A 12,736-nucleotide genomic window follows, 5' to 3' on the forward strand; every position below is an offset into this window, starting at 1 on the left:
GTATGTGAAATGCATGTCCTCTGACCTCAGGAACAGACACGGTTAGTAACGAGGAGTTTGAACATATTAGATTAAAATTAGAGTAAAGAATAGTTTTTCCATGGAGCACACATACATTTAGCTTTTATGCCACAATGCTTTACAGAAAACGTCCACAGGTCAATCTGCAGCTCTCACGGTAATCTACTGCCTCCCTGTAATAAATCACCTAAAGTTTGCTCACCTCAAGTAATAGCAGTTTTTGATGCTCTTTCCTGAGAGTTCCTCCTGTGTAATCACTTCGGAACAGAGCACAGACTGACGTTTAGAACAGTAAGCACTATGTTTGGATTTGTCCTGAGGCCTGACCTGGACTCCCGCGCATGCTAAGCTCATGCGTTACTCACCCGCACCCCCGGCTGCACTCAACTCTTGTATTTAAAAGGAAAGATGGAGATGTGGGCTTGAGGAAAACTGAATTTCAGGACAGGAGTGGCCAACTGCGTCCAACATTTCTGAAATACCAAATAGCACAAAGCTCCCAAAGTGCCCATTAGAAGAGGACAGGGATTAAGGATGAGAAAAGAGCAGAGAAGTGGGTATAATCTTGTGACACAATATGAAAATGTCACAGTGAAATCCATTCTGTCGTATAACTAATATATGCTGGTACCTTAAGCATAACTATTAAAGTGCCCATTAGGAGTTAGAAGTGATAGCACGAGTCTCAGCACTCAGGGGCCGGAGCAGGAAAACCATCATTCTGAGAGCAACCTTTGCTACAGAATGAAAGCCAGTCCTAAGAAGGGAGGTGCCCATGCAGTAAGGTGGTGTCAAGGTCGCTTCTGACCTTAGTGACTGCACTGCAGTGCCCTGGGCAGCAGCCAAGAGTGAATGAAGTGAGTGGAACAGCTGGTGAGGAAATGCACACACAACTCCTCCAAGAATTTTTGTTCAAGGAAAACAAAAAAATAAAATAAAATAAAAAAAATAGGGCAGTGGCTTGCTGGGGATGTGTGTGTCACTGGCTCCTCACTGTCTAGGCTCCAGTCTGGTGGAGATTGGTTGGGCGGTGTTGACTGAGTTGTCAGAACTGTGTAAAGATTTATTCCTAGGTGACAAGTTCCTCCTCTGGCTGGTACCATGCCTCAGGTCTTACCTTTTCCCAGCATTAGATTCCTGCGGAAATGCCGATTTATTGGGGACCATTATTTCAGCAGTCTGATAGTCGCAGGGAGGGCTACAGCAGTATCTCTTTAGAGCATCTCTGGGCCCTGCCAGGACGGTTCCATGAAAATCAATCACTGAACAGGTCAGGTTGACTGTACAAAGCTCTGCAATGCTGGACATCTGGGCACCAGAGAACGTCTCCCACAGGCTATCACTTATTTCTTTGTGTTTCACGTAGTCCAGGTTACCCCAAACTCTCTGTAGAGCCTAGAATGACCCTGAATTCTAGATCCACCAGCCTCCACCTCCCAGGTGCTGGATTACAGCCGTGCCCCATCAAGCCTGGCTGACAACCATCTTAACTGCTGGAAACGGAAGCCAGGAGTGGCCCACACTAGGTCTGTGCTGTGCTCTAGGCTACATCTTCAGCCACGTGTACTTTGGTTCTCGTTCCTAGGCCCTCAGCCCATCTGTCTCGTATGTGCACTATAACCTGTGGTTTTCGTTTTGGAACTCTGAACTCCCAAGAGCAGGATTAACATCCAGTTGTTCCTCACAGCAGATGTGCAGTATCTGCCGACCTGGTCGCCGACCACCAGCCGGAAGCTGGTAAAATCTTTCTGTTAACTCCGTGACTTAGAAAGAAACACTGCCCATCTACTGAACAGCATATTTACAGACCCAGAAATTTGTAGAAATGTAAACATTTACTGTTAAATTTATACATTATAAAAATACATTCAAAGTTAAAAAAAAAAAAAGGAAAAAGGAAGCTCAGTATTTGATTGCTGTGGTTTGAATGTGTCCCCAAAAGTTCGTGAGTTCAGTCTTGGTCCCTAGTATAGCAGTGTTGAGAGGGAGTCCTCTCGGGTGGCTGGCTCTGCCTCACAAGCTTTGTCATCTTGTTGCATTATTCTATGTGGGATGCAGAGAGAAGATCCTCCCCAGATGCCAAAGCCTATACCTCTATTCTTTATACGTTATCCAGTGTACGATATTTGGTCATAGCAACGGAAAAAGGGCCGAAACCACCTAATGCAGAAACCTACAGTTAGGTTAGTACACGTCATAGTTTTTTTGTGTGCTTGTTATGGAAAATGTCCACTGTTGTTTCATGACATGGTCTCAGATCCAAATCACAATATCCAAGGGAAAAACGACCCTATGAAGAAAAGAAGAATACTGTTAAAAATGACACACAGAAAAAGCCACGCGAGATGTTCTGTCTATAGTGCCAGCCACTCTGGAGGCTAAGATCCCAGGAGTTTAGCAAAACAAACAAGAAAACAGTGCTCACAGTTAATCATAAAATCATATCCTTGAAGGGTAGGGAGGAAGAGTGTATCTGGGGGAAAGGGGATGTAGGAGGAGGGACTGGGAGGAGAGGAGGGAGGGGAAACTTCAGTCTGTATATAATCTATAAGAAGATAAATAAATAAATAAATAAATGCATATCCTACCTGTGGTCTCTTAAAATAATCAAGTCCCCTTCCAATTTTAAACATCCATCCACTGTTGAACCTATTGAAATTAGTGTAAAGTATTATATTCAAGACATATGAGTTAATTTTTAAAGCCAGAGCTGGTTAAGAATCATCAAGATTTCCCCTATGTTTAACTCAGCTAATAAGCTCATTCTATAAGGAAAACAAAAGGAGCATTAAACACCATCAGCTAATCCGATTGGCTGGGAAAGAACTTAACCATTAAGGGAAAGATACTTTGAATCCAGCTTGCTTAAGTTCTTCTTCTCTGTTAACATGTGGCTTGCAGAGGACGTTCAGGAAGAGTGTGGTGACATTTCAAAGGTGCCTATGATGGTTGTTCCAGTTTTCAACTTGACTATATCTGGAATTAACTAAAATCCCAATGGCTGTGTACATCTCTGAGAAATTTTTTTTTTCTTTAATTAAACTATTTGAAGAGGGAGGAGCCGGGCATGGTGGCACATGCCTTTAACACCTCTGTCAGGAGGCAGAGGCAGGCATATCACTGTGAGTTCTAGGACAGCCAGGGATATTATATAGAGAAACCCTGTCCCAAAAAAAAGAGAAAAAAACAAAAATGAACTAATGAAACAACAACATTAAAACTATTTGAAGTGAGAGGATCCAGATCTTTTGAGGTATGAAGGTCAACCTTTAATCTGGGCCACACCTTCTTTGGGCAACCTTTATAAAGGTCATGGAAGGAAGCTTGCTTTCTTTGCCTGCTTGCTCTCATTGGCAAGTCCATTCCTTTACTGGCATTAGAGCCTACTTCTTCAGGATTCTGGTGTACACTGAAGACCAGCTGAGACTTCCAGCCTCATGGACTGAACAACTACTGGACTCTCAGACCTTCCATTGGTAGACAGCCATTGTTGGATTAGCTGGACCACAGCCTGTGAACTGTTCTAAAAAATCCCCTTTGTGTGTGTGTGTGTGTATATTCATTCTTTAATTTCTGTTCTACTGAAGACACTGAATAACACAGAGCCATTATGCAGAGATGGAGATGGGGCTCCCAAAGGCAGGCCACCCCTGACCTCTGCTCCAACAACAGCAGCACTGCCCTCTATTTTGCATATTTAGCATCTGATTAACTCTGCATTAAAAACAAGAGCCTTTTTGCTGTATCATATGAAAGCCACTATGCTAAAGGGAAGGAAGGGTTCTTAGTGTGATCCCGAAGAAGCTGTATGTCCATTTCCTGATTAAAACCACACTACTAGAACATACCACTGAAGCCACACAAGGTAAATAGTAATTTCAGTAGGAAACGGATTATCTCCTACCATAACACTGGCTATGATCTGCACAAAAGAACTCCTTCCCACATGACACAGAACCATACATGTTATTTGATTCGGAATGAACTAAACTCACTATAGAGTGAGGTAAGCCAAGATTTCTTGTCCAAAGTGCAAAGTTACTTAAGTTTGAGCTTGATTTGAAGCTTTAATATTTAAATATGTGTATATAATTATATTACATTGGAATTCTTAAAATATGTCTCAACTATGAAAAAAATAAAATAGATACTAACCTGATTTCTCGGTCATGTATAGATGAAGAATAGTTTACTTCCAACAGCACGCCATGACTCCTGAGGGATTGCTTTATTTCTTCCAGGCCACTACTTTGCTGCGCATTCCCAAGCCCCTATTGATGGCATAAAACATAATTTACTTCCTCAGCTATTAATAACTTAAATGATTCATGAGCTACAAATCAATACCATAGAGAGATTAAACTGAAAAGATTCTATATTAATTTCAACATTACCGTCTCAAGGAAGCAACCGAAGAATGGGTAATTCTTTTCTTTTTTACGTATTATTTTTATACAAACAATTGCTTTCCTCATGTGAATACCACACGTCTCCTTCCTGCCTCAGTCTCCCTGCTGATAGGTGCACAGGCATGTGGTACCGTGCCCAGCATCCTTAAATGTATTTTAGTGATGGTATCCAGTCATCCATGCGAGACTGCCTACTTCTCAGACTAATCTTAGAAATTAGAATTATTTGGATGCCCTTGTACTTAAAACACAGTCAAAAGAGACACAGCGACAATCCAACCCAGATACATGCAGCAAGGGACAGAAGTATCACTAGTACAGACTGCGTCATCACTGATGCCAGAGACTAAACTGACAAACTACTCAAACCCAACCAAATGGCCGAATACAAGGTCAACACTCTCAAATCAATAGTCTTTTTGGTAAGATATGCTATGCTTGGTACAAGGTGAGTTATTGCCAAGGAAATATGTCTAGCTAAAGTCCTGGACCAGGTCACTTGTGACTGAACGCAGTAAGTCAAGAAAAGATGAGGTTTCTCAGATACCTACTTCATCTGTAGCGGTGAGAAGGTGAATAGTTCTTACTTTGCATGGCTTCTTAATCAGCATCTCACAGAACCGAAGGAAGTTATACAGCTGAAAGGCATCGGGATGGATCAGCACTAACTCACAGTTTTTCCTCAGTGTCCAACAAGATCCTGTCCACAGATGCTTCCAACCACCACTGTATTTAGTTTTAAAAATGTATTTATTTATTATGTATATGGTGTTCTGTCTGCATGTATGCTTGCACACCAGAAGAGGGCACCAGATCTCATTACAGGTGGTTGTGAGTCACTATGTGGGTGCTGGCAATTGAACTTAGGGCCTTTGAAGAGCAGCCAATGCTCTTAACCTCTCAGTCATCTCTCCAACCTTCCCATCCATTGTTTTAAATGATGCTCTATCAGCCCAGAACCTACACACACCATCCTGAGAACTTTAAATCATCTCTAAAGTACCTATGCTACCCAACACAATGTAAACACTACACATCACCGTTACACTATCATGCTTGTGTATGTTCAATACAGATGGGATTTTTAACAGTATTTTCGATCCTCCATCGAATCCATGGATAGGAAACCCACAAACGCAAACAGCTAACTGCACATTTAAAGCTGCATTTCATTCTGTTTTCATACATTCCACTTACCTGATGAGTCTGTCTAATATAAGGGTCTTCTATCCAGACTTCTGTAACTGTCTCATGAAGGTATTCTTTGAAAAGTGACTCATAACTGAAGCCGGTGGCATTCTCTTCTATTTTAATTTGCTTGTGATATTTTCCATCTACAAAACATAACTGCTATAATGTGACTGGTGACCACTTTCTGAAAATTACACCTTTATTCTTTCATGTATTCATGGCATGTGCAAAGGGCAGAGCACAACTCGTGGGAGTGGCTCTTCCCTTCTACCACGTGGGACTGAACTCAGGTCTGTAGGTTTGCTGGCAGGTGGCTTTACCCATTGAACCACCTCACTGTGAACACTTTGTTTATACACAGCTGCTATGGTGTACACAGTGATTAATCGGGATAAGTTACAATCTTTTAAACTGATTTATTCAGTAGCTATCACATGCCTTCTCTGTATCATGCAATGCAAATGTTTCCTACACATAGGGAAAGAAGACAAAACACTATTTTAGAGGCAGATTCCTGTCTTCACAGAGGGCAGGCAAAGGGGGCCCTCCAGATGTTTCCTTTTTAAAATTAAAAAAATAAATTATGTGTATTAATGTCTTGCCTGCCTGTATGCATTTGCGCCACATACATGCAGTGTCCTCTGATGTCAGAACAGGGCCTTAGCGTCTCTAGAAGTAGAGTTAAAAATGGTTGTGAGCTGCTGTGTGGGTGCTGGGAACTGAACCTGGAGGTACTGTGCAAGAGCAGCCCGGGCTCCACTGCGCCATCTCTCCAGCCCACAAGAGGTTACTTGAAAAGTGTTCCTTCGCTGTCTCTGAGGAACTGGGAAAGATTTATGAGACAGGTCTGACTGCACACAGGTGTCACTAAGCCCCTGCCACCGTGGGCAGAACACAGGATGTACTTGGTTGTATCTGCTTTCTTTGCAGACTTGCCATTTCATATCTTGCAATCACACGGCTAAAGTGAGTGTTGAAACATGTAATGGCACAATGGAATTTATAGAGTCATGCTTAGCACTTTAAGAGTGTTCCTTTAAGGCTCTGTTTTCAGACAGGGTCAAATGTATCCCAGCCTGGCCACAAACTCCTTACATAGCTAAGAGTGACCCTGAATTCCTTATCGTTTTGCCTCTACCTCCCAAATGCTGGGACTATAGGTGTGTTACCACCACAGCCTGGCTGCATTTTTTTCTTGTTTTTGTTTGTTTGTTTGTTTGTCTGCTTGCTTTTGGTGCTGCGGATTGAATATAGGGTCCTGTGTATGCTAAGCATGCTACGATATGTTTTAAGCAGACTTTTAATGGTTCATGCTATGAGGACTGAAATTCTTATAAGACTGTAAAATGGAAAATGAAATGCATTTTCCTGCATTCTGGAGACAGATGGAGGAGGATCTCTATGAGTTCAAGGCCAGCCTGGTCTACAAAGAGAGTTCCAGGCTAGCCAGAGTTACATAGTAAGACCCTGTCTGAAAAACAAACAAACAAAAAACACAGCAACCAAAACCAAACAAAACCAACCAAAAACCAAAAGAACAAAAAAAAGTGGCGGCTTTTTGAGCAGTCAAAAAAAAAATCTGGATTATAGCCATAGTTTAGCAGTAGAATACTCACCTACAAGCTTAAGACACCGAGTTTAATCCCCAGGACCACCAAAAACAAAACAAAACAAAAGCCCAAACATTTGCATACAGATAACACACAAACCATACATCTAAGCCAAACTAGTCACATAGGCTAATCTAACTGTTCACTCAACCACCATAAGCTGGGTGTAATTAGTACAGAACCCTAGGAAGAGATGGGGAGGGCTGTAGTAAGGACAGATTGGAAGAAGAGCCAAGGCTTCTCTGGCTGTAAAAACACCAGTGTGCTTCAGGTGAGATGGCCACAGCAACTCACACAGAGGCTCCTGAGGTGGGAACTCATAACAGATCCAGAGGAATACCTACCTCACCTCTTAATCTTCAGGAATATATAACTCGTGAAATGCTTTGATTCACAGCAATGTTTGAGAGGCCCTTGGAGTTTCTTTAGCTATTCTAATGATTTTTCATCTTTTCATAAAAGAAAATACAAACACAGGATCCACATTCGGTATTCTTCTGCAGTATTCTTAAACTGAGGTCCACCCATATGCTTCATAGTGATCTGCAAATGTCTTAAAAATGGCCAAACTTTTGTCAGGTATTCAAAGGATGTCTGAATTCCCAGGGCCCAAACTGAAAACCAGACACTGTTAAGAATAACTTCTAGGGCTGGAGAGATGGCTCAGTGGTTAAGAGCACTGACTGCTCTTCCAGAGGACCCAGGTTCAATTCCCAGAACTGCATGGCAGCTCACAACTGCCTGGAAACAAATGTCTATAATTCCAGTTCCAGGGGACCCAGCACCCATAGCAAAACAACAATGCACATAAAATAAAAAATAAAAATAAAAAAAGAACATTGAAACTCATTCTGAATTCTCTTTAAAAAGGAAGGAAGGAAGGAAGGAAGGAAGGAAGGAAGGAAGGAAGGAAGGAAGGAAGGAAGGAAGGAAGGAAGGAAGGAAGATCTCTGTATGAGGAGGAATAAAACAGAGAAAATCTGTTAAGGTCCCAGGCACAAGTGGCCCAGACCACACCACACTCCACAAGCAGGAGCTTTGAACCCAGGGCCTCAAGCTGCATCCTGTCTCTGAGCCCCAACCCCAGACATGTTCTCAAAAATAACCTTTTACCTTCTTTTTCTTGATCTAAGTATTTCTTTATGTTTTCTGCTCTATCCATGTAGTCAGAGATTTTCTGTCTGAAAGCGCATCTCTTACTGGCATCTTTGGTGCCTACAAATTGAGAAAAAGAACAGGGATTTGTGTCAAGTCTCCCACAAATTTCCTGCCATTTATCACTGTGCTCCAATTCAGTGTGCTCGAGTGTCCTTCGGTAGTTCTGAACGGATACACATCCATCTCTCGGATATGATTGAAGTGTACCTCCTCCCTCCGAGGTTCAAGAATGGGAAGCTCAGTCCTGTGTAACAATGTTAAGTAGTGGAGTCTCCATGTAGTAGAGCTTTGTGGGAGGTAACTGAGGTGCTGCCCTTGCAAAGAATTAATGAGTTCCCTATGATGCCAGTTATTGCCCATAAAGAGTAGTTACATAAGACTGGGCAAGCAAGCAAGATGTTTCAGCAGGTAAATGTACTTGCCACTAAGTCTGAAATTCTAAATTCCATCCCTGGGACCCAAATGGTGAGAAATGACTGTCAATTGTTCTCTCACCTCCAGATGTACTTTGTGGCATTATCAAGCTGATATTCTCTCTCTCTCTCTCTCTCTCTCTCTCTCTCTCTCTCTCTCTCTCACACACACACACACACACACACACACACACTCACTCATAAATGTAAAAAAGACCGAGACAAGCCCTTCCCCACTCTGGCTTCTGGACTTGCAGGGCGACAGTGAGTGCTCTCTGCCTCCTACCATGGCAATGTCCCTGTCCCCAGCCTGCTAGGCTGCTGTTAGCTCCCAAGCCCTACAGAGCAGATCACCGTGGGGACACACACAGACATGAGCCTGTCCCACCTTGACTGAAGGCCAGAGAGTTTGAGTTTAACAAGTGTGGCTACACATCCTGACCTAGGGTGTGGTTACTTGGTGTTTCGGACATTAAGATGGCCTATGGAGGTGGATCCACTCCACCCTTACCAAAGGTCAGAGAATTCGAGCCTATTTATGCCCCTTCTTTTAAAATATGAGGTTTGACATAGGGAGTGGCTACCTACAGGATACTTGGTGCAGGGTGTGTTCACTGCATATTCCTGCCCCAAACATCACGTACTTTACCCAGGAAATAATGGCTTGATGTCCCAAGTATTGAAGCAAGTAACTGTTCTGATTGTCCTTTGTGTCATTTTAAAGCAGTCTCTTGCCTTCTCCTCCCCTCCGCCCCCGCTTTTGTATTGGGGTATAAAAGCATATGAAAATTAAACACAGGCAAATTCAGTATTTAGTATCCACTCAAAGTCCCTCCCGATGCTGTTCTGTGTTTCTGTCTCTTAGTTCTCTCATATCTCTGTTCCTTTTTCTCAATAATTCTAATCCTCACACTCCTACCCTGGAACATATGAGTTTTGTCGAAGCTGGTCTTCAACAGCTCACCAAGCATTGAACACTCAATAGCTTTTCTTGCATAAGGTTCCAAAGTCCTTCCACAACCCTCCCCAAAAAACATGGTCATGTCTGTCACCCACTATCCTGGTACCAACTTGTGGTTAGGGTTTCTACTGCTTCAACAAAATACCATGACCAAAAAGCAAGTTGGGGAGGAAAGGGTTGATTTGACTTATACTTTGTGGGTGTGTAGGCTGTCCTGGAACTCACTCAGTAGACCAGGCTGGTCTCAAGCTCATAGATTCGCCTGTTTCTGCCTCCCAAGTGCTGGGATTAAGGTGTGCACCACCACTGTCAGGCTTGGTTGACACTTCTTATGGCGTTATGCATCAATGAGGAACTCAAACAGGGCAAGAACCTGAGGTAACAGCTGATGCAGAGGCCATGGAGGAGTACTGCTTAGCGGCTTGCTCAGCCTGATTTCTTATAGAACCCAGGACCACCAGTTCAGGGATATGTGATCATTCCAATGGGCTAGGCTCTCCTCCATCAATCACTAATTAAGAAAATGCCCTACAGAGAAATCTTAAGGGAGCATTTTCTTAATTGAGGTTCCCTTCTTTCAGATAAATTTAGCTTGTGTCAAGTTGACACAAAACCAGCCACAACACCTGGAGAGAGGACTTGGAGGAGAGTCCTATCCAAATAACAATGTTTTTTTTGTTTGTTTGTTTTGTTTTGTTTTGTTTTTTTGGTTTTTCGAGACAGGGTTTCTCTGTAGCTTTTGGTGCCTGTCCTGGAACTAGCTCTTGTAGACCAGGCTGGCCTCGAACTCCCAGAGATCCGCCTGCCTCTGCCTCCCGAGTGCTGGGATTAAAGGCGTGCGCCACCACCGCCCGGCTCCAAATAACAATGTTGATATTTGCTAAGTGTGCTGGATAGGTTCATGTCAATCTGAAGCAAGCTAAAGTCATTTGATAGAAGGGAACCTCAATTAAGAAAATGCTTCCCTAGGCAGGGTGGCACACGCCTTTAATCCCAGCACTTGGGAGGCAAAGGTGGACAAATCTTTGAGTTTGAGGCCACCCTGGCCTGCAAAGGGAGTTCTAGGGCATCCAGGCTACACAGAGAAACCCTGTCTGGGAGATGGGGGTGAGGAGAAAAATGCCTCCATAAACTTGGGCTCTAAGGCATTTTCTTTATTAGTGATTGGTGGGGAAGGGCCCAGCCCACTGTGGGTGGTGCCATGCCTGGGCTGGTGGTCCAGCATGCAGAGCAAGCTGTGAGGAGCAAGCCTGGAAGCATGAACCCCCCACGACCTCTGCATTATCTCCTTCCTTCGGGTCCCTGCTTTGCTTGAGTTCCTCTCCTGACTTCCTTCAGTGATGGAGTGCACATGGACATGTAAGCCAAATAAACCCTTTCCTCCCCAACTTGTTTTTGGTCATGGTGTTTCATCATAGCAATAGTAACCCTAAATAGGACAGTCAACCAATCAAAAAAATTAATTAAAAAAAGGTTTTAAAAGTTGTATCTCTGTGGATAGATAAAGCTGCTCCCAGAAACATGAGTCACTAACAGTAAATCCCAGTGCTGGAGTGGGCTACCTCCCTAGGTGTTGGTCAAGGAGGCCTGTGAAATCTCCAAAACAATATAAGAATTGCCACTGCTTTTAGATGCCCACCAAAACTAGCTGGTAAGACTCTTACTGAACACACCACATGCCTTGGTCACAGGACAGAGAGACAATCAAGCTGGAACTGGGTTCGAAGCTTCCTTGTTGGCTAGTTCTCATAGTGGTAGAAGGTGCTACACAAGCCGCTGGGGGAAGATTGTCTTATTCAGTCATACACTGTGTTAGAACCAACCAGCAGGGGCAAATAAGCCCATTGGTGCAATAGTGGCATGGTGTTATATGTTATGGAACATATGGCAAATGTTATAGGGTACCAAACTGCTTTCTGATTGGATCTGATGTCTGCCTGACAGGAGAGAATTCACATCGGATTAAAAGTACAAGACCCTGGAGGTCATAGGTCCTGGAGCTCCTCCTGTGGTTTTATTACCTTCATCCCCAGGCTAGGTGAACATCCAGAAGAGCAGAAGGAATAAGAGCCAGAGAAGGAGTGGTAAGAATTCAAGACTTTCTAGCATGTTGCTCTCTAACTCACAGCAGCTTTAATAACCTGTACAAGATCACCACAAACTTGGGCCTGTTAGCACTGTCATGAAAGAGGTAGAGGTTCAAGCCCACCCCTCCCCCACATCGTGTGTGTGTGTGTGTGTGTGTGTGTGTGTGTGTGTTTATAAGTTGTTGATGGGGAGAGACAGTCCATTCAGTGATGTAGTCACTGGTAAGGTGCACATATTCCTGTAAACAAATTTCCACCCTAATGAAACCCACTGGGTCATAGCGGGGGTGGAAAGGAGAGACCGAGAGAGTAAGGGGGAGAAAAATCCTGTCGCAAACTGGCAAGAATAAAATAAGATTCATTCAAACGCAAGACCTAACAAGGCTTATGTCTTCTATTTATGTCTCTTATGTTTCAGAATAAGCTCCTTCGTGATAACATAAGTCTATTATAAAGGCCACCACCTCCGTTATCCAGCAGAATATCAGACTATAGCTCCTAAATTTGAATGCTCCCTCGTAGTTAGAAAGTTTCGTTTTCTTAAGTTTCACACTGTCGCAAACAGAGCGGAAACCGAAACTAGCTTACCTTTTAGAACCTGCAGGAGCATATCAATCCCCTCCTGGTAACACACCAGAGCCTGCTGGTACCGGGACTCCGCATCCAGCTCCACTGCCCGCTTTAGCACCGCCACCGCAGCGGTGCTGTCGGGATCCTGCCCCAGGCTGGATTTTGCCATCACAGCGAGAACTCCTGGGCTTCGCCAGGTCTTCCCACGGCTAGTTCCCTACCCCAGGAAGTGCACACGTGACACCGCTGCGCTTGCGCAGTTTTCTGTGGTGCTTTGTGAATGGGTGTCACTGGGCCAGAACGAAAATACCATTGC

At 43.6% G+C, this 12,736-nt stretch overlaps 1 protein-coding gene across 1 annotated transcript; it reads right to left on the minus strand.

Moving 5' to 3' along the window:
* Positions 1 to 1,912: 1,912 nt before the first annotated feature.
* Mitd1 (microtubule interacting and trafficking domain containing 1) lies at positions 1,913 to 12,651 on the minus strand. Its single transcript, XM_057751313.1, has 7 exons — positions 12,439 to 12,651; positions 8,345 to 8,446; positions 5,628 to 5,764; positions 4,982 to 5,068; positions 4,177 to 4,292; positions 2,610 to 2,670; positions 1,913 to 2,311 (listed from the first exon to the last, which is right to left on the minus strand). Exons 1-7 carry the CDS (start codon positions 12,587 to 12,589, stop codon positions 2,216 to 2,218), a joined length of 750 nt encoding a protein of 249 aa, XP_057607296.1. The 5' UTR covers positions 12,590 to 12,651; the 3' UTR covers positions 1,913 to 2,215.
* Positions 12,652 to 12,736: the final 85 nt, after the last annotated feature.

Source organism: Chionomys nivalis, chromosome 19 (assembly GCF_950005125.1).
Source record: "Chionomys nivalis chromosome 19, mChiNiv1.1, whole genome shotgun sequence".
Lineage (NCBI taxonomy): Eukaryota > Metazoa > Chordata > Mammalia > Rodentia > Cricetidae > Chionomys > Chionomys nivalis.

What these genes read in the sequence shown, in the direction of transcription:
- Mitd1 (XM_057751313.1), bottom strand. Translation starts at nt 12,589, where the DNA reads ATGGCAAAATCCAGCCTGGGGCAGGATCCCGACAGCACCGCTGCGGTG. An exon ending in ATATTAGACAGACTCATCAG is followed by an intron (nt 5,069 to 5,627) that starts GTAAGTGGAATG and finishes GATGCCTTTCAG; the next exon opens with CTGTATAACTTCCTTCGGTT. An exon ending in ATTATTTTAAGAGACCACAG is followed by an intron (nt 2,312 to 2,609) that starts GTAGGATATGCA and finishes TTTTCTTCATAG; the next exon opens with GGTCGTTTTTCCCTTGGATA.